Here is a 22,731-nt window from a genome sequence, read left to right on the forward strand (position 1 = left end):
GGATGCGTACACGTCATACCTTCTTGGCCGGCCGGGAGGGGAGAGTCCTGGGTCCCCTGTAGTGCGGGGGTCTCCTGGTCGGCCGAACCCGGAGGTGCAGTCTCCATCCTTCTCTTAGAACTGAATCCAAGGAATAAGTGCTTTGAAATATGTGACCCTGACGACTTGGAGACTGAACTGGGAAAATCCGCAGAAAGACACTGGCCCCGTCGCTCAAGCTAGCTCTGGCTTCTGGTACTACCTTCACATGTGTACCGGGGAGGGGGTTGGGTGGTGGGGGTTGGTTGTCTGACTGACTGTTGTGCTGTTAAGTGAAATGCCAATAAATAAATTGTAAAAAAAAAAAAAAAACTTGGTGGCTCCTTTACCCCTTCCCCCGAGAGGCCCACCATTGCTTCCATTTCCAGCTCTCCTTCTGATATGAGAGGCCCTGCGTCATGTTCCATGCTGGCTGTACCCATCAGTTTGGTGCCTCTTTTACCTCTCCTGAGAGGCCCGGCATTGCTCCCATTTCCAGCTCTCCTTCTGATATGAGAGGCCCTAACTTGTGTTGCATGATAGCTATGGTTCAGTGGTGAAAATATCCCCTTGAAAACTTAAATGTTATCAGAACATGTTTTTTCCGCAACATCATGGCTGATCTGCTGGAGCACTCCTGCAGGCATTATGCACTGGACCGAGAGAGTGTGGGCAGAAGTGCTGGTGAAACCTTTACATTCCCTAGGAAGTGGGGGGTTTGGAGGGAGCAAAGGCAAACGTCAGATTATATCTTTATCAATGCAAGGTACATTCATATGTAATCCAGATTCACTGGTAGGAGGGCTAGATTACAGACTAATTTTTCAATTTCTTTAATAAAAGCATGGGCAAATATAGGCATGAACAGCCTCTAATGAAGGGGTGGTGGCCTAGGGTTCTTCCTAGAGATAGACAGATAAGTCAGATTAACAGGATGGTGGTGGTGGGGGAGTGGGGGTCTGCGGTGGCAAATGTTTAATTAACCAAGAGTACCAAAATATTTTATCAAGACACATTACGCAAATCATATGCCATGTACCATGGGTTAGTTTGATGCAAGACGGGTTATGTCCACACATGTGTTTGAACTATATGTTTTTCACAAGTGAGTCATTCATGAGAGAACCAAAGATTTGCTATGATGTCCTAGATCAAGGGTATGCACCCGTTGGCTCTCCACATGTTTTGTACTGCAACTGCCATCAGCCCTAGTCAGCATACCCTATGGTTCAATGGTTAGGGGTCATGGGGAGTCATAGTCCAAAACATCTGAAGATGCCCATGTTGCAGACCCCTGTTAGGTGCTGGAACACAATAGCATTTCCCCCCTGAGGGATTGGGTGCTTTGGGCGCTAGGGGTGCCACCGACCTCCAGGGGCATCTTTCGATCATGATTGGGCCTGTCCATTACTTACACAGAGAGTTGGGAACTCTGCCTTGCACATCTTGAGGAGTTCTGGCTGGCTCAGCGAGCTGCAGTCACCATCAGCGCCAGCATATCTATCGAAGATCTGGTTCAGCGTCATGGTGATTGTTTCTAGATTCATTGTGGAGATTAATTAGAGCTGAAAAAACGAAAAAAACACAATATAAAATGTGGCATGAAATCCCACCTTCTATTAATAAACGTACAATACAGACAATGTGTGTCCAAGGAATTCTAAAATCTGGTACAATCAACCCGATTGCCTGTTATTCATCTTATTTTTAATATTGACCCTAACTATCTCTGAAGTTATTTAATTGCACCCAGCCAACAAGATGCCAATGGTCGGCTTCTAAAAAACAGCTTTCACTACTCCAGGTGAAATTTAAAAAAAAGGTTTGGTTGGAGAACGCTGTAATCAGAAGGCTCAGCCAGTTATCCAGATAAGATTTGGCAGTGGGAGTATTTTACTCCCTATTTTTTAAAGTTGGGTGTAAAATGATTTTTGGAGGGAGTAAAAATGTAAGTCCAATTCCCAATGAGAGTATAAGCGAGTAAAAATATGTTTTAACTGAAAAACAGAAATGTTTTTGTAATATTTATTTATTTTCAACTAGTGATTCATGCACATTAAAAGATACATGTTTACTTCTTCCAATCAGGCAATTAAAATAGTAGTTTCTTCCTCTGGTACTACGTGTGCTACTGGTCCAAACATATCCATGGAGCTGTGGGGGTGAAAGCACGGGGCGCAAGATTGTAGATGCATTTTTCCTATTTTTTGATGGGGATACTTGTACTCCCTATTTTTATTTTTGGGGAGTATTTGCCAATTTTTAGGGAGTAAAAGGGGCTGATACACCCTTTATCTGTGGGGCCGGGCTCAGCATTAAGACCCTCTCTCCCTTTAGCCCATCCCTACAGAGTTCACTTTGCCAAGTTTGCATGTGTCTGAAAACCTACCTTTCTGTGAAGGGTTTGGTTTGAACCATACTAGAGCATTTTGCTGACTCTTGGACACATCTCTATTGGACCACCTGCTATTTTGATACTAGCCCCTCTGGAGCATAGGGTCTCCTTGCAGTCGCTTTTCAAACTTAACCTGTCTTGTCCCCTATGTGTGGCAAATCTGTGTCATTCAAGGTGTAGAGATAGAGATCCCTTTCTGGACAACTTTCCAAAAGTTAAAAGTTTACATTTTTGGCTTAAATGTCTAGCAAACAATGCTCCTTTCATAAATAGCTGTGCAGAGAAAGACTAGGAAAGTTGTTGACAGGGCCGGTCACTCTGGCAGGTCTGCAGGACTGGTGCAGAGGTAAACCTATTAAAATAGGGTGGGATTCCTATTCAAATGATAAAAAGTATTTCCATGATAACTATTTGGTCTCCCGTAGTTTCCACAAAGTAAATTACTTCGATGTAATTTACTTTGTGGATATTACTTCGAATTTTATATATATTTGTGGGGTAAGGGTACAGGGGGTTGGGGAGGGATTTGGGGCGAGGGTGGTAGTGAAGGGGGATCCACCAAAAAAACATTTTGTGGTATATTTTCGTAATAGCAACGAAGTAAATTACATCAAAGTAATTTCCTTAGTTGAAATGACATGGAACCAAATATTTCACTTCGTTTTTAATGGTTTCATAAACTGTATGGAGGATCCCAACCCTGAGAGGTGCTCATTCTGTTCACTGCATCCTTTAATGGGCGGGGAGAGTGGCCATGGCTGCACTATAACATTAAGCTTATTTAGGTTTGCAAGAGCGGCCCGATGTTGTGGCGTTCAAGGATCTGAGAATGGGTTGCATTTGGCTTCCTTTTCCTGATTTAGTCAAATCTGGTTGTGTGGCTCTGGACCACGAGCTTCTACATACTTGCATTTAACTTGGATCCTCTTTCCACTGCTGCCTGACTAAAATCCATTTACTTGTTGTTTAGGATTTTGGGGAATTAAAGGGAGTACCATTTCAGGTGGTAACTGCCATCATCATAACATCAATTTAGGACTTCACCCCCTCTTCCATTCAATAATATCCTTTTCGTGAGCACCCTTGCACTGGGAACGCTGGGTACACATGGCTCTAGCCTTCTACCAAACAAACGCAGGGCCTCACAGTGTTTTATGGACATTTATGATGAAGCGAGTAGTTCAGAGGGACAAAACCTCAGATGAGTACAGGGCTTGTTTCTATTTGCACTGCGACAATGAGGTGACGGCTTGCTGTCTAGCATGTTGATTTGGCCTAGTTAGTTGATCCTTTTATTAGAATTTGTACTTTAAGCAGTAGAATTAATGAAATGCGCCATTTAGCGCAGGTCATTGGGACGGATTTTCCCGGGTCCGGGATCTGGCGATGTTTCCTCGGATCTGGGAAATATATTTGTGTCCTCTCATGTAATTGATCTGGTGTTGCTACCAAAGTCGGCACACAAACCGAGGTCATCAGCACTGAAGTCGAGAGACGTATCTGCTAAACCATTGAAACACTGATAAGAAAAACATTTAAGCATTGTGAGAAACCAAAGCGTGTCTCACTTTCTAGTCCCCGGGGATCTCTCTCTCAGATGGCATGGGCACGACCATCGCCTTTGGATCCAGACCCTGGGGGTGGACCAGTGCAAGAGGTTCACTTAGGTAAGGGTTCTTCGGGAAGTGAGGGTGATGCAGGTGGTGAGACGCGGTATTCCCCCCTTTCCCGTACCCATGCCCATCCAAACCCCCCGGCCCCGTTCTACACAAACACTGGGCTGAGGAAGAGGGTGACTGAGAGTAAAGAGGTTAACACTTATATGTCTCATTGGACATGTCCCGCTAATCGGGTCAGGCAAAGTCAGGCACTTGACTTTAATCACATACATCTGATACCCACACGGATAAAAGGCGGAACATAGAGACACACTCTGAGCAAGGTGGAACACGAGAAGGAGCGAGACTTCCGGGGCAAATGCGAACCTACTGGACCAGAATGACCGATCGAGGGACTAGAGCGAGGGGTAGGGAAACCCTGGAGATCCCTGCAAGAGGTCGTTGCTTCTGGGAAACCGTAAGGGAGACGCAGAGAAAGCCAAATCGCAGCCAAGGGGAAACCTGCATTGTGTTTCAAGAATGCCAGCGACCCTCCCTGGTGAATGAAAGAGTTGGGGAGGTGAGGCCAAGCCTGTGGTATTAACCTTGATTCGTGAATCATAGTCACATAGACAAGAGGGGGAACGCGCACAACCGGTGAGTTGGTGAAGGACATGAAAGGCCGGTTTGTGTCAAGGAACGATTGAAGTCAAAACACTGTATGTCATAAGTGAAGGTTGCGGACATGCTGATGAGACACGGAAGAAAGCTAACCCGTGATGAACCCTTAAGTGGCTGATAACTGTGAAGCCAGTGATACAGAGTAGCGGAGCGAAGGAAGTAGCCCACTCGAAAGTCTCTGCAAAATGTTTTATTATAAAGCGGCAAAGTGAACGAACTCTGAAATGCGTAATGGTCAAGATTGACACCGGTAAAAGGGGAAGTGAAAAGGTGAATGCTTGAAGAGAAAGATTTCTTTGAACTACCAAGGCCAAGAGACACTGGAGCAAATGACATGAGAGTGTGAGCTGAAGGGAAAGTCGTAGTGGTCCACCAGAAATCTATGGTGGAAGCTTTGCACACTCGAAATTCTTCGACATCAGTAAAAAGTCCGAGCCCGACTGAGGGAGACCGGAAGTGTGATACGTTAGGGGAAGGGAACCCCTAACCAATGTGAATTAAGCTTGGAGAAGAGAACCCCTGCAGGTGTTGTGATTCGAGGTCCGAGCCCGGCTGATGGAGATCTGAATTGGATCAGGTACTGAAGTCCAAGCCCGGCTCAGGGAGATCTATGTGAACTGTTAAAGGGATGGTCTAGTAAACATTTTTATTTAAAAAATAGATAGGCCACATAAAAAAAAAATACTAGCATTCTCCGTTTTAAAACTTCCTATGTAAAATTTTGAGCTATTCAAGCTCAAAATTCGAAAAAGCAAGCACAGGGGCGCAGCCATTTTGTGAAATGGAGGCCCTCCTGTGCTGGCTTTTGCAGCACTAATGAAGGAAAAGGCAGCCAGCTGTAGTAAACAAAGGCTACCGCTGGGTGGCTTTCCCTTCATTAGTGCTGTAGGCGGAGGACGGGGACCGGAGACCAGAGCAGGAAAGCTGCAGCTGAATCTCGGTAAGTGCTATTTATTTTTTTTACAAAAAATAAGCACTAGCTGCGTTTTTTTTTCTAAGTTTTCCGGGCTGGAGGAGCCTGAGAAACTTGGAAAGAAAAAACGCAGCGTTTTCCAACACAATAACGTTGTATTTATGTTTGCGGTCGCTTCAAAAGCGACCGCAAACATAAATACGTTTTTAAAGCTGCGGTTTTATTTCTAAGTTTTCCGGGCTCCTCCAGCCCGGAAAACTTAGAAAAAAAAAACGCAGCTAGTGCTTATTTTTTGTAAAAAAAAATAAATAGCACTTACCGAGATTCAGCTGCAGCTTTCCTGCTCTGGTCTCCGGTCCCCGTCCTGCGCCTACAGCACTAATGAAGGGAAAGCCACCCAGCGGTAGCCTTTGTTTACTACAGCTGGCTGGCTTTTCCTTCATTAGTGCCGCAAAAGCAAAAGCCAGTACAGGAGGGCCTCTATTTCACAAAATGGCTGCGCCCCTGTGCTTGCTTTTTCGAATTTTGAGCTTGAATAGCTCAAAAGTTTACATAGGAAGTTTTAAAACGGAGAATGCTAGTATTTTATTTTTTATGTGGCCTATCTATTTTTTAAATAAAAATTTTTACTAGACCATCCCTTTAAAGCTTTGAGGGGTCCAAGCCCGACTGGGGGAAACCTAGGTGAACTTTTTGTTAAACTACTGTGAAAGAACTTTTGGAACGCTGAAATAAGTGACTTTAAAGTGGAAGGCCAGGGGTGCCTCGATCCATGTTTTGAACTGCCTTTGTTTTGAGAACCTCAGCCAGAGTGTGTCATCCTGTCTACTGGGGCCACCTTTCTCGGTGCTGCACAACGTGGGGAGGAGAGCTGACACATACACTTTGATCGTTTATACTAATTTTCCTTTGCATACATATTCCTCTTTAAACAATTTTGTATGAGAGATAGGGCAGGCATTAAGTATTGTTAGTATAGGCCATTTTGATTTGACATAGACTGACTAGCATTGTGTTTTCTTTATTATTTGATGGTAGAGACTACTCCCTTCATAGCTATAGGGCAAACTAGGAGTTTGTCGAAAACCCCAAGAATCTTATAAAGGTTTTGAAATGTGTAACTCTTGTGTCCGTGTCATACCTGTGATACCATGCCTCCCTTAAATATGGTATCAGAAGTGGGACACTACTCCATTCATACAAGTTGAAAACCCATGCTGATTATCGTGATACCAATTTAAGGGGAGAAAAGAATAATTGAAATTCAGAGTTCTGACCAAATTTACAGAATTAAAGAGGCTCTGTATTCCCAGATCCATATCCCTATCATCCAGCAGGTTATTCTTTCAATACCAAGTTTTACTAGATACCCTTCCTCTTTCTCACTACCGCATACAGCAGTGGGGTTGAATAATCCTAAAAGTAAGACCATCTTGGGTTTTTATTAGACCCAGTGCATTGAGCACCCCTTTTCAAAAACTGTTTTTCTCTAAAGCTGAATTATGGAAAGGAAAGATTGAAGCCGCAATAGTGTATCTCCCAAATTAAGGTTGCGCACATGCTGATGAGACGCAAAAGAAAGCTAACCAGGGATTAACTTTTAAGTGGCTGATAACTGTGAAGCCAGTGATACAGAGTAGCGGAGTGGTCCGGCAAAGGAAGTAGCCCACTCGAAAGTCTCCTCAAAATGTAAAATGTTTTTTCATAAAGCAGTAAAGTGAACAAACTCTGAAATGCGTGATGGTCAAGATTGACCACGGCAAAAGGGGAAGTGCAAAGGTGAATGCTTGAGGAGACAGATTTCTTTGAACTTCTCTTCTTTGTATTCTGGGACTTGTAGTCAGAGTTTTTTAATGGGGGAAAAGTGGAACTACATGTCACAGAATGCAAATTAAAAAAAGGACTGGATAAGCACCCATAGATTGGAATGGGTCATGTTGGCAACTATGCAATTATCATTCAAATATTGATGTTATACCATTTTATGACTTCCCAGCGTTATTTTTTAACAATTTTTCAGAAGCATTCTGAAAGTGATGACAGAGGTGCTGACCACCTGAGACAATGAGTGAGGTAATGAAAAACGCCTTCCTATTCCCAAAACCCCGCCTTGCACCTTTTATGATGTTCTGAGGCCAAGGACAACTGCAATTTAACTTGATTAATAGAAACATTGCAGGTCAGCCTCTCAATTTTCCTTTTGGCACTGCATAGGTTTATGAGTTTGATAAAGCACTTGTACATCCTCTGAGGTCTCTTCGCGTTGAACAAGACTGTGAACCAGCACGGCAAACTTAAACGTGAAACAGGCTAGCTGTTCTGCGAGTTGTTAGAAGCCAGAGGATGAGGGACACCATGAATGGCAACAGCTGCAGAATTCCACAAGTAGAGGCCGGGCACCGAGAAGCCAGGTTCACCTGATCATTTCCTGCGCAATGTGGGAACATGCAGGAGACGGGCAGAGTGGGAACATAATGAGGCAGTTTTCTTTTTAGTGGCAGGGGCCAGAAGCCATGGAAGGCCTTGTGGATAAGGAGTGCCATAAACGCAATGTGCCGCCAGACCGGGCTCCAGCGGAGGTAACCCCAAACAAAAGACATATGGTCCATTCTCTGAGCAGAAAACTGTGCCTAGGCTGGTGTGTTCAGAATGATGTGGAGTTGGAGGATGAGCGTGTCAAATACAAAAGGGGGGATCAAATAGGGAGAAAACGCACCGTCTAGAGGCGTTTTTTGCCTTGCAGTTGGAAAGAATAACAGTAAGTGGTCTATCACGGGAGAAGGTTGACACACTGCCAGGAGGAGCCGCCTTACTACTTCATAAGGGATTCACAGGTCCTGTGCATCCCTCGCCTGGCCACCACAATGGAGTCAGGAACGAGTAGAGAGAGTGAGAGTACCTGGGCACTCGGACAAACAGTAAGTGGGGCATGCAGTACCTGGACACATAGGAGGTTCAGCCACATAGATGGACGGTGTGAAGAACATGGGACATATGGAAAGGATAGAGTGAGGATCTTTGCGTATCCCAATAGACAGTGTGAGGAGCCTGGGACACACAGATTGAGTGAGAACCTAGAGACACATGCATGTGGAGCTTGCAGACCCTACGAGGACTTTAGGCTCTTCTCCCGCCCCCTAAATTCAATATCTTGGCTTACTTCCGATTTAAAGGAGTCATAGGACAGCATTAGCCCTAAACAAACAGCCTGACATAATGTCATGCACCGTCCTCCCCTGCCCCTATTCCCTTTCCTGTGACCACTTCCCTTTCCTGCCCAGTCCTTCCCGCTTCTGTTCTTTCACAGCGTTTCGAATCTGCAGAGCACTGGCGACAACAGTTTTCGAAAGATTAAGCTCTTTTCGTAGAACTGTACTCTATAGACACAATATAGTTTATTGCTCTACAGAAAGTGAAGAAGGTAATCAAGAGGTGAAACACAAAATAAAGGGGGTGGCACTGCAAAATGTAAGAGGCCCGTGCAGGGCCGTCTTCACAGCCTTTCAACCCCGTAAGTTGAAATGTTTCCATAGGTCCATGGGGCCCATGAGCAGCTGCCCCCATGTTGTCAGTCTTACTTTACAGAAACATATTTCTTCAATTCATGACATATTTTTGTGTGGCTTGCTACACCCACGCTACAGGCGGCCTTTGCTGTCTGCTGTAATCTTAGTTCAAGATTTAAATGTGCGGTTGCAGAGCTCAACTTACAGGCTCTCTTTGATGGTGCCCAGTATTACGTTGGCGGGAGCTCCCCATGAGGGATGGGAGCTCTGCCGCATAATAGAAGACCCCAGGAGGAACAGGAGACACGCCAGTCCGCACTGGTACTTGACTCAGGACTTGCCGGAAGTTCCTGCCCCCGGCTCTCTATTCTCACTGCCACATCCCACTGAGTGCAGTGACGTGGCGTGTACATAACATTCCTCTTTTTCTTTAACACACAATATACATCAACAATTCAACTCTCTCATAGTCCATAACTGTACGGACTTGAGTTCTACTTAACACACATAGGGGGTCATTACGACCTGGGCGCAAAGGGATAATGGGCACCGGTAATGACACCGGTGCCGCTAATCCCTTTGCGCCCTATTCCGAGGTCTCTTTGCGGGTCCTCCCTTAACGCTTGGTTTTACCAGGCGTTATTGACGGGACACGCAAAGGGATACCGGGGTCAGTAACGGTACCGCAATTTGCTGTACCATTATTGCCGCCTTCCCCCTTCCGATTGAGCCCTATGGGGGCTCAAATGGGAATGGGGAATGGCTATGGTGAATGGGGAATTACCGGTCCCGCCGACCTCGGACTGGACCAGTAATTACTCCCTTCATCAGACCGGAGTCGGACCGATTTTGGAATCTCAGAATGAGGGCCATAGTCTCTCTGCTTACCCCGGGGGCCTCTGGCCACCCTCATGTTGTACAAGATGTGTCACTGGAGTGGTCTGCTTTCTACACCCTCCTCGTCTTAGTTGTCAGCGACGGGACTAGTTGCTGCATCATCTGTCTCTGCTTGGTCCACGGACTCGGGGGCCAGCTCCGCCTCTTCCAGTGGGTGTCGCATCAGGTTGTCTCCTCTTCGTTCTCCACTTGTGGCTGGTCCTGGCCTTCCCTCCACATGGCGTCAGGCAACCGCTTGAACCACAGCGCATTCCTTGTAGTAACTGTCTCATGACCTTGGGAGGCTGTTCTCATTGTTGCTTCTCTCCTGGTCACCCTCCAAGGGGTGAGGTCATAGTGGGTTGATAGCTTTGACTTTCAGGCATTTCGCAACACCAGCACCTGGTCCCCCACCCAGTGGCAAGATTCTCTTGCACGCCGTTTAGCATGTAAGCTACCACTCATCTGGACTGATGAATGCAAGCGTCCCCAACCAGCACGATCCTCCCCGGAATGAGAGACAATGAAGGACTCTCCCAAGTCGGGAATAAAGCCAAGACAGAGTGCGGGTGAGCTTAAATGGGAGTTTATCAGAATAGGGCATGCAAAGAACTCTGCAAACTCCGAGAGCGCTCTGTCTGACAATAGCAAAGACAGGTGTATATATTTACAAAAAACGTCATAAGAACCTACATACTATAGGGGGCACAAGTTCAATGGGATTGGGTGGCGATGACTAGCTATAGGTGCTGCTGCAATGTGGTTGGCCTTGGCTGGAGGACGTCACTGGTCAACCTTGTGGGTTGGGCTGGGCCTGGCAGGTTGGCTGAGTTCATCCGGGCGGTGTTGTTGTGCCATCGCGACCAGTGTCAGAGATGAATGACTTTTCCTGACTTATTTGCCCTAGGCCATGCACACCGCAGTCATTCAGCCATTGCAATATTATCTTCTTTAGTAAATCTTCCAATAGGTTATTCTACAGGTTAATGCAACACAGGAGGAATGCACCTTGTGAGGGGTCTGATGGTAATACGTCAGGACATGGTTACCAGTGTCCTGTTGACCGGGGCCATAGGTCGAGGTGCTAAGCTTCAGGGCCTGGGACGGGTGGTACAGGTCTTTCTGTCTTGTTAGAAGTTGTTATGGATGTGCCGCTGTGTGTTGTCAAAGTATTGGGTGTCCTGATTGCACAGGGCCATAAGTCTAAGATGATCCGGTGGGTTGTGGGGTTTACGAGGGGGCGCCTTTGGAAGTGTGTGTTCAGGCAGAGGTTTACTGCTGTGTTGTAAATAATGCAGGTGGCGGGCCGTGGCCTTGGGTGTTGCAGAGGGGGCTACAAATCTTTGAAGCGGCTCCAGTCTGGTTGGGGGAGGTGGAGCAGCGCAGCGCGGGCCTCTGCTCCCTTGTTTGGCAGTCTTCGCAGAGTGGGAGGGGGAATGGCCTTGCACATATTCACAAAGGTATCTTACTCGTGTGTTGCCGGCTTTTAGAGGTGAAAACATCACAATCATTTGAACACTTTATAATATTTGTTTGCATTACTTGAAAACATACATTTCAACTTTGCTGGATGTGTCTCGATTATATCCAGTCCGAGCACCTTATTCGTACACTATGTTTTAACAACTACAGTATTTAGTTATACGCATATACATTTGCAGTAAGTGAGGTAGTAGTGTGGAGTACATAGAAAACGACCCGCCACTGTACGTGACGGTGGTGGCACATAAGGGGCTTAGACATACACACATGACAAGTGCATTCTCGCGCATCCTTCACATGAGCCCTCTGTAAGGTTACATTCGTCTTCTCGTGTACTCTAGCAGCATTAGTTCGGTTATGGCGCAAAACCATGGAGTGTAAGTTCCCCAGTGATACATGTAACAAATAGATCCCTGGAACGCCCCTTCATTATTAGTACCCAACTGCAGTGGTGTGGGCTCGCCATTGCTTATATCATGGAAGCATGCTTTCTATGTTTATATATTTTACGGGTTTTTGTAATATAAGAGATTTTGTGGAGAAAAGCATACTTTGCAAGTGGTCTTGGCATTAATATGTAGAGACTTTCTGCCATCTGATGACCATTTTACCGTTCTTTTTCATCGCCCAGGCCCGCTGGCCGGGTCATGCTGGGAGCGATGATACACTGCGGAAGGTGAGCTGTTACAATGTTAGTATCTTATGCTAGCTCATGTCCGTCTTGTTCGTGGGAACGGGCTCACAGCGGATCTGCCAGGGTGCTGCGGCGACAGGGATAACTGAGACTCTCCGAAGGTGGGGGCCGCGCTACAGTGCGCTGAGCTCACACCATCTTTAGTAGACAAAGTGGTTTCTGAGGCCTAGCTAAATTCAATACGTGTGGGCAATGTCTTCAGCAGGTGAGCCATCCACCACCTGGGCCCTGGTGGTAAGGAGGGGACGCCCGATGAGCCATGGCCCTCACCTGGGGTGGAGATGTAGGCAAGGGGGGTCTTTTTGGACCACTCCTCCCCTACATTTCCCCCCTTTCGTTACTTAAGTAACAAATACTTTAAGTCCTCCAGCCTTCTACATTCTGCTTCGTCCATCACTGCCTCGTCCCATGCAGGTGTGCCTTTTGTGGGCATCCATGCTCTGCACACCCCCCGTAAGCTTTCCCCTCTTCTGGCATATTCATCTGGGGTACAAGTCAGGTATATACATCCGCCATCTCCCGCCAAATCTACCCACACCTCCTGGTACCATTCTAGTACACGGGGCTTTCTAATGGTGGTGTGCCATGCTTTATCTATGATATCTTTGTCGTGATAGATAGGCACTAGCTGATATCTTGGTGTGTCATTTGTTCCTGTTTGTACCTGCACTTCCTGCATGTTTTGCATTGTCCCACGGGTGTTGCCCAATGTCACCATCATCATTGCACCATTTGGTACTGCTTTAGTACAAACTCAAAGACCCACCTGGCACAGGCAAAAAATTAAAAGGAGGAATACCACTGCCGGCATCAAAAATTTCACAGTCGTTCCAAGCCATGAGGGGACCCAGGAGAAGATGTTATCGAACCACGTGCTGTCTTCTGCTCCACCTTCCATTTTCATTTTTTTCTCCTAGGTTGTGGACTGCTTCGATCACATGGGACAGGGAGCCGTTCTCTGCGTCTTCAGAAGGTACGAAAGTGCAGCAGGCACTTCCTATTTTTCGGCAAACACCTCCATCCATCGCCGTCAACAGGTCCAGGACATACCTGTTTTGCATGGTCATCAGTCGTAAAGCCCTTAGTTCCACTTTTATTACGTTGAACCCTTCTTCAGTGTCATTTGCCAGCTGAATCAATTCCCAGCGTGTTATCTGGAGCCATTTTGCGTTTGCTCTTGCTTGGACACTTGAGACGAGTGAGGCAAAGAATGTTTCTGCTGAGCTGAATAATCGATATTTGTCTGGGATCTGAGCCAATAGTTCTGATGATGCCTTTGATATGTAGTTTGATGCTCGTCTGTTACGGGTCAGCACCTCTCCCTTGTTTCCGGAAGACAGGACATACATTTGTGACTCCGCAGTCGGCTGGGCTGCACTCTGTTGTATGCGGTCCTGCGTCTTTTTGCTCCCATCGATGTGGCTTTCTGGTATTACCATTAGGGCTGAGTGCAGAGTGGCCATTGAGCAGCTGCCACTCCATGACGGGGGAAGATGCAGGTATGCCTGGTTGTCGCATACCCAGTATGTGTCCATCAGGGCCGCTGTCCCTTTTCTCAGATCTGGGATGGTGAGGGTTTTGTTACAGTTCCTGTTTGTCCCCATGGAGGTTTTCCCCTCTCCTTTAAAACATAATTCATAGTCTATTTCGTTCTGTAGTTTGAAGGGTTTTTCAATGGCGGTTACCCAAGTTAGTTTTGAAATGTGTTCCTTCCACACTGGTGTGCATGTTTCTTCTATACACTGCAATTTCTCTGGTGCCACACCTCTCAGTGCTTCAGCTTTACACATTACTTCTTCATCCTTCCACTTGTTGTCCGAAAAAAGTGTCCCTTGTATTACAAAAAATGGTTCCTCCAGACATGCCACCCCTGCCGTTTTTGGGTAGCAAGTTTTCTCGTTCTGCAGCATTTAAAAAGTAACTTCATGTGCCTGGAAGGTGTTCTTAATCCTGCATAACATGAGATGAAGGAGACATTGGGCATCTATAATTGGCAACTCTTTGGGTAGCAATACTTTGGGTGTACCTGAAGCGTGAGGAATGAGGGAGCAGACATAACAGCTCTCGTTTGTTGTTTGTTTAGCTGTGGCACTCATATCCGCATACCATTTATTTGTCTGGTGGGGGTGTCGTGGGTCTTCCATTTTATCTAGTCCTAACCCATAGTACTCATCATACCTCCTTCCCCCCGCGTCCCTTTTTCGTCTGTTGTTCTTGTTCCTCATGTACTTCCCAATTTCCTGGGCGAGGGATAAAATAGACCCCCCTTTCTCATTCCCGCCCCCCCTTGGCCCATGCATCATATAATATTTTGTGTATTGCTCGCAGCTTTTCCTTTTCGTCCCTGACGTTATCTTGCAGGTTGTTTTTTAGTATGGGGGCAGGCTGGCTGGTGGGGGTGTTATACAACCATGATATGGCAGACGGGTTTCGGTCATTTAAACTGCGGACATTGTAATTAGATATCCCTGGCGGAGATACTGTGTTGTTTTGCATTCCACCCTGTGGCTCTTTCTTTTGTAATATGACAGCATTGGATGGTGTGGTATGATAACCCCATACAAGTTTAGTTCCGTCCCATACCAAAAAATCACCTTCCCTAGTATTGACACTTGCAGTTGTATTGGTCCCAGTAGTGCTGTTAATCCCAGTGCTGTTAATCCCTCCCCCCTCGTTCATCTCGATAGAGATGAACGCTACAAACCAATATGTAACCAGGCCAAACAGTAGTATAAAAAACAACGTAATGCACACAGATAATCCACACTCATACGAATATCTGCATCTCTCATGTAATAATTCTCTCATTCTACTAATTCTATCCGTTGCAGGCTGCCCGTTAGACGCCATGGTAACTCCTGTTTGAGATATAAAAGTGCATTAAGTGCATGCATGTAAACATTTTGTTGGCACTATTAGTGCCAATATATATTGAGAGGGTCCGGAAGCGGGTAGGGTTTGTAGGGACGGGGATGCACAGACAAGGGTGTGAACACTTCATAATTTGATCACTTCATTAATTACATATAAGTCCACAAGATAAAAAGAAAGGAATGCAAGTATACTTATCAACCATATTCCCATTCAGGTCCATTACTGTCACACATACACAAGTTCATATTCAGACATCCTGCTCAGTTGCATTGTTTGCTGTTGTCTGTGCCTCCTCATCCACCACCTCCTGCACGTTACTATATGCTTTTCGTACATCTGTTAAGTGCACCCAGTATCTCAAGCCCTTTACTTTCACTGCCGTGGGCGTGCAGAACACTACCTCGTATGGGCCATGGAACCGTGGTGCATTCCATCGACGCACAAAACTTCTGACATAAATTGAGTCGCCCGGCATCAGCTGTAGCTGTTGTTCAGGCTCCGTGACAGACCCTGTTATGTTTCCCTCCTCTCTAGTGAAGGGTGGGGAGAGCTGCTTTGATATCGCGCGCGCTGCCCTTGTCAATTTCTTCAAATAGTCTGTGAACTCATCTCCCAATATCGCGGCGCTTCTGTGTGCATCTGAGTGTTCACGCAGTGGAGAGTGAGCTGTGTACATTCGTCTCCCAGTCACAATCTCGTGCGGGGACAAATGGTGGTCTTTGCTTGGCTGATTTCTCAGCTCAAATAGCGCAAGGGGCAGACAGTAAATCCAATTATTTTTCAATGAAAAGCATAGTTTCGATAACCTGCCTTTTAACAGTCCGTTCATCTTTTCCACTACGCCATTACTTTGAGGATGATAAATCGAACACAATTTATGTTTTATTCCCAATAATGTAGTAACTTCCTTGAAAAGCTCATTTACAAAGTGAGTGCCATTGTCTGAGCGAATCACGTCACAAATTCCCCAGCGCGGAAATACTTCCCTAACTAGGAACTTTGCAGCGCTTTTGGCATCAGGTCGTGCACATGGGCCTGCTTCTACCCACCTTGAGAATGGGCATACAACCACGATCATGTAACGTGCTCCATTACACCTTTCCCCCATGTCCGCGTAATCAATATGTAGCTCTCTGAATGGGCCAATGGGTTTTGGAATTGTTCCCGGAGCGTGCGTAATGTCATTCCTGAATTGTATATCTGACATGTTGTGCATTCCATCGCTAATCGAGATACGTGCTCCTGGAGACAGGGCACGAACCATTCCTCCTGTATTTCTGCTGCGATGTGCTGTCTAGTATTGTGTGCAGGGAAGTGTAGTTGTTGAAACGCAATTTCTAATAACTTGATTGGCATTACCACTTTCCCTGAGTTGATTTGTCGCCACAGTAAGTCTGTTGCCGACTTGCTGCACCCTCTTTTTGTCCACATCAATTTTTCGTCTGCACTAGCTCCTTCCTGCAATTCTAGTATTTGTGATATAGGCATCATGCTGTAGCCTTCTGGGAGCTCTTCGGTTGTCTTGTGCTGCAACATGTACTCACCTGCTTCATATTTCTGAAAATAGGAAGCTTCCTTGGCGGCAGCGTCCGCTGCCGCGTTTCCTAAAGACACAATGTCTGTGTTGGATGTATGTGCTTGGCACTTCACTATTGCTACCGCAGTAGGGTTTTGTAGGGCCTCAATTAACTCTTTCAACAATTCTGCATGCTGTACTGGTGTTCCGTCTGCCCGTCGGAATCCCCTCTGCCCCATCTTGCTAGACCTCCATGTACTGTCGTCGTCATGTAAGCTGAGTCTGTATATATTGTCACTGCGCAACCCTTTGCTGCATGTAGTGCTTCTATGAGCGCAATCAGTTCTGCTGCCTGTGCGGAGTAATGTGATGGGAGGCGGTACTGTACTAGTGTTTCATACTCACCGTCTTCTAACCTCACTACGGCCATACCAACATGTTTTTCTCCCGTGTCCACGTCAATCTATGCAGACCCATCCACGAAGTACACTTCCCCCTCGCTCAGAGCGTTCTCACACACCACTGTGTCCTCCCCTCTTTCTCCTGTGTAAGTAGCCCAATTGTAGTCCTGCATGTCCTCTAGTGTGCACGCTTCTGTAATGAATGTGGCGGGGTTCACTGTCTTGCATCTCACCACATGGATATTGGCGCTAGACAATATGATCTCATAGGCTGTTGCCCGCTGTGTTGTCAGTGTGCTTTTTGACCTCTCAAGTTGCAAATAATGAATGTTCCACAAACAAGGTCACAGGGCAACCCATTACTATTGTGGCACTTTTCTCAATCGCGAACGCGGCTGCAGCGAGTGATTGCTCGCACGCGAAATGGCCTTGCATCACGGCATCTAAAGTACCACTATAGTAAGCCAGAGGCTTGTGTCCTAGGGACGTCTTTTGTGTCAGAACAGCTGTCATGAGTGTTCCCTTGCAGTGTGAGAATAGGTAAAATTTGCGTCCATAATCAGGATTTTCTAGCACTGGAGCGCTTGAAATTAACTCTTTTAGTGATTTGAATGACACGCTCATTTCTTCTGACCATTCTATTTTTTTGTTCTCCTGTTGTGCTTCCTTCGGTGCTTGTAGGAGGGGTCTCGTGTATGCTGCATAATCTAATATCCATGCTCGGCAATAGTTGCACATTCCCAAGAATTTCTGCATGTCTTTCACTGTTGTTGGTTCTCCTACTGATTTTATTGCTTCTACCCTGTCGGGGATTATTCTTTTTCCATCTTTCGATATCAGCTGTCCCAAGTATAAGACCTCTGTCATGCAGTACTGTAGCTTTCCCTTGTCTACCTTGTACCCCTTGTTGGCCAATAGTGTTAGGAGTGTTGTCGAATCTTTTCTGCATGTTTCCTTGTCTTGTACTCTCAACTGATAGGTTTCCCAAGTCTTCATGCAATATGCGGTTGAATATGCTTGGGCTCTCACAGTATCCCTGCGGTAATCTGCAGTGTTCATATCTTTTTCCCCCCAGTGTGAATGCTGTCAGATATCTACTCTCTTCGGCCAGCGGGATTGAGAAAAATGCGTTTTTCAAGTCCACCACTGTGAAATGTGATGACGTTTTTGGGATGCTGCATAATATTGATGCAGGGTTCGGGACCAAAGGGAACTCTTTCTGAATTACATCATTTAGGGGGCGTAAATCCTGTATCATCCTCCAAGACCCTCCCTTTGCTTTTTTGATTGGATAAATACATGTGTTACATGGGGAATTTGAAGGCACTATTATCCCTGGTGCTAGTAGTGCATCTAGTGTTTCTTTTATCCCTTGTTCAGCTTCACGGGACAATGGATACTGTTTCACTCGGGGTAAAATTGCTCCTTGAATGTTACTCCCGGGAAACCGGCCTTGACCCATACTCTATCAGCCTGATCCCCCACTGCTGATACGAGCAAACTCTTCACATCTCCTATTGCTAGGGGTACCCCGGCAGTGTGTTTCTCAAAGGCGTATATCCACTTACTTGCCCCTCCCGATAACGGGGACAATAGCTTTAATAAATTGGCTTTATCCATCTGAGCCCATGGGATATAATTCGGCCTCCCTCCTCCCCTATGTATCAATGGGAGCTGTAGCTTTCCTTTTGTCGTTGCATCTGCACCCGTTTTGGCTGCTGATGTTCCCAGTGATGCCATTTTCCCCACCCTGTTCCTTAATCGTCCCGTCCACTCATCATCCAGTGTTCTCATTGAACATGTACCATCCACCCCTTCACTTCCCCCTCCCATTTCCAGGCTCAACCTGTCGCGTTCTTCCAAATCGTCCCTTATATCACATAGTAGTTCCTCTCTGTCCCCTATAGGCCTTTCTTCATTATCAATACCTCCCTCTCGTGTCCCTACTTCAATTATTCGTGTCGGTTCTTCCTCAATTCTGAACAGGATCTCACCTTTTTTCCACCCGTCTTCGAGTGTTCTATTCTCACTTGGCGCTCTAGACGTGCGCCCTGATCTTGCTGCATTAAGTGCTGTTTGTTCACATATGTCTTTTATCCTTGAGAGCTCATCTTTCGCTATTGAGAGCCTTGATTGTAAATCATCTGTTAGCTTTTCTATGTCCACCCTTTGTGTACTTGCCTGGGCTCGCTCCCTTGTACTTTCATATGGCGGGGGTGCCGTTGGTCGGTGGGGTGTAGTAGTTGTCGGGGAGGCACATAAGTGGGGTCACTGTACCCTTCTGCGGGCACAGGCTTGTTTAATATCGGGTAAAAGCTTATTACCTCTATTGGTGGCTCTACATTTGACAATTCTTTAACATCTTTCTGTATCATCAGTGGATTGTCTGTGGTGGATGGTAGGTCAGGATTTATTGCTGGTGCTTTAGGCGGTGGTATCTCTTCAAATAACCTCCAGAGATCCAATATTTCCCTCCTATTGTGCAACTGCTTCACCTTGTATTTCAAACAAATGCATGTGGCCACCATATCCAGGATGCTTTTATCAAATGACCCTCCCTCGGGCCATATCTGGGGTAACCCCTCTCCCTTCAGCTCTGTTATCCATTGGTCATGATATTTCTTAATCCGCTCCGCGTACCCTGGTAGGTTCTTACAAATATGTGATAAGGGTGTTTCGGCCCCCATCTTTGTGCCCTCCTAGTACTTGTGTGTCTCTGTGTGTCCGCAACTATAATGTAGATGTATTACCAATATTATTTTTCGTCTTCTACTTCACATTCAATAATGGGCTCCTTTGTGCTCTTCCCCCTGCCTGCACAATACAAAACTGGCTGTACACAGTTTCTATTCTATCCTCTTTGGGGGGCACATACAAGAGCAAACCATCAGTGATTTTGACAATATCAACCCGGAAATCAAAAAGGTACACACTTCACCTTGTCATTTTTGTCTTCAAGAAGCTTTATCCAGCCACACTTACCATGACCATTCAATTACTATACATTTATAGCCATTTTACACACTCACAGTACCAAATTGTCTTCTGACGCATATGAGGTGCCCACACCTCTCTGTAACACTCTATTCACAATTTAGGCTGCCCTCCCTTTCCTCCCTAGCCGGCTGTCCCTGTCCGTCTTATTCAGATATATTGATGCGCATATATATATTTTGATCTACTCTTCCCTCTTCTAGTAGAACTCTCTGTCTCTTACTTTCTCCCTAACGTTTTGTACTGATCTCACCTTTATTTTCCCCCCAACCTTAAAGAAAAGAATAGAAAAAAGAAATAGCAGTCACTAATATGTTCTCCGTGTCCCCCTTTGCCAGACACTTTTAACTTATTATCCACTTCTCCATATATTCCCAGTACTAGTCAAGATAGCACTATGCGGCGCCGCCTTCCACCCCCTTTCGGAGCTAGGTTCCCGTCACTTTTATCTCTTATTCACCTCTTAATCCTAATGGCCATATGCAAAGAAAAAGCAAAGAAAGTTTAGGATGATCTTTAGTAGATCTGCGTACCCCCTTTTGTACCCCTCTTTGTTCTCTGTCCTAGATTTCCTCCTCCACTCTCTTTATGATCGCTCGCACTCAATACTCACGTACCCGTCTTGAACCGATAGTCTCCGAAACTGGGTCCATCCAGGCAGTGTTGCCGTCCACTCAACAGTCAGCCCCGGCTCCGGCGAGCGGTACTCAAAGGGGATTTTTCAACCGGGATCCCGTACCCTCTCTCTATTGAGTGCGCACTTCTTAGTGTACCGGTCGCCGTTGGCGGGCAGCCTCCCGGAGCCGGCTCACCGTGCGTATCCCTTTTCGACCGGAGATTCTCGTGCCAAAAGGGGACGGTAATGTTAGGTCGGGAAAAAATAATGATAATAATCACGCTTTCGGGGTCACCACTGAAGGCAAGCGTCCCCAACCAGCACGATCCTCCCCGCAATGAGAGACAATGAAGGACTCTCCCAAGTCGGGAATAAAGCCAAGACAGAGTGCGGGTGAGCTTAAATGGGAGTTTATCAGAATAGGGCATGCAAAGAACTCTGCAAACTCCGAGAGCGCTCTGTCTGACAATAGCAAAGATAGGCGTATATATTTACAAAAAACGTCATAAGAACCTACATACTATAGGGGGCACAAGTTCAATGGGATTGGGTGGCGATGACTAGCTATAGGTGCTGCTGCAATGTGGTTGGCCTTGGCTGGAGGACGTCACTGGTCAACCTCGTGGGTTGGGCTGGGCCTGGCAGGTTGGCTGAGTTCATCCGGGCGGTGTTGTTGTGCCATCGCGACCAGTGTCAGAGATGAATGTCTTTTCCTGACTTATTTGCCCTAGGCCATGCACACCACAGTCATTCAGCCATTGCAATATTATCTTCTTTAGTACATCTTCCAATAGGTTATTCTACAGGTTAATGCAACACAGGAGGAATGCACCTTGTGAGGGGTCTGATGGTAATACGTCAGGACATGGTTACCAGTGTCCTGTTGACCGGGGCCATAGGTCGAGGTGCTAAGCTTCAGGGCCTGGGACGGGCGGTACAGGTCTTTCTGTCTTGTTAGAAGTTGTTATGGATGTGCCGCTGTGTGTTGTCAAAGTATTGGGTGTCCTGATTGCACAGGGCCATAAGTCTAAGATGATCCGGTGGGTTGTGGGGTTTACGAGGGGGCGCCTTTGGAAGTGTGTGTTCAGGCAGAGGTTTACTGCTGTGTTGTAAATAATGCAGGTGGCGGGCCGTGGCCTTGGGTGTTGCAGAGGGGGCTACAAATCTTTGAAGCGGCTCCAGTCTGGTTGGGGGAGGTGGAGCAGCGCAGCGCGGGCCTCTGCTCCCTTGTTTGGCAGTCTTCGCAGAGTGGGAGGGGGAATGGCCTTGCACATATTCACAAAGGTATTTTACTCGTGTGTTGCCGGCTTTTAGAGGTGAAAACATCACAATCATTTGAACACTTTATAATATTTGTTTGCATTACTTGAAAACATACATTTCAACTTTGCTGGATGTGTCTCGATTATATCCAGTCCGAGCACCTTATTCGTACACTATGTTTTAACAACAACAGTATTTAGTTATACGCATATACATTTGCAGTAAGTGAGGTAGTAGTGTGGTTGGTGGAGTACATAGAAAACGACCCGCCACTGTACGTGACGGTGGTGGCACATAAGGGGCTTAGACATACACACATGACAAGTGCATTCTCGCGCATCCTTCACATGAGCCCTCTGTAAGGTTACATTTGTCTTCTCGTGTACTCTAGCAGCATTAGTTCGGTTATGGCACAAACCGAACCGTAAGTTCCCCAGTGATACATGTAACAAATAGATCCCTGGAACGCTCCTTCATTATTAGTACCCAACTGCAGTGGTGTGGGCTCGCCATTGCTTATATCATGGAAGCATGCTTTCTATGTTTATATATTTTACGGGTTTTTGTAATATAAGAGATTTTGTGGAGAAAAGCATACTTTGCAAGTGGTCTTGGCATTAATATGTAGAGACTTTCTGCCATCTGATGAACATTTTACCGTTCTTTTTCATCGCCCAGGCCCGCTGGCCGGGTCATGCTGGGAGCGATGATACACTGCGGAAGGTGAGCTGTTACAATGTTAGTATCTTATGCTAGCTCATGTCCGTCTTGTTCGTGGGAACGGGCTCACAGCGGATCTGCCAGGGTGCTGCGGCGACAGGGATAACTGAGACTCTCCGAAGGTGGCGGCCGCACTACAGTGCGCTGAGCTCACACCATCTTTAGTAGACAAAATGGTTTCTGA

The 22,731-nt window shown here is 46.3% G+C and overlaps 1 protein-coding gene across 1 annotated transcript in view; it reads right to left on the minus strand.

The window, feature by feature from the left end:
- LOC138580428 (protein S100-G-like) overlaps window positions 1-22,731 on the minus strand; it is a 56,138-nt gene that overhangs the window by 8,396 nt on the left and 25,011 nt on the right. The window contains exon 2 of the mRNA XM_069650968.1: window positions 1,434-1,583. Coding sequence (XP_069507069.1) covers window positions 1,434-1,565 — 132 coding nt within the window. The 5' untranslated portion in view covers window positions 1,566-1,583. The remainder of the gene's footprint in view (window positions 1-1,433; window positions 1,584-22,731) is intronic.

Source organism: Ambystoma mexicanum, chromosome 1p (genome assembly GCF_040938575.1).
Source record: "Ambystoma mexicanum isolate Mex_15411 chromosome 1p, UKY_AmexF1_1, whole genome shotgun sequence".
Lineage (NCBI taxonomy): Eukaryota > Metazoa > Chordata > Amphibia > Caudata > Ambystomatidae > Ambystoma > Ambystoma mexicanum.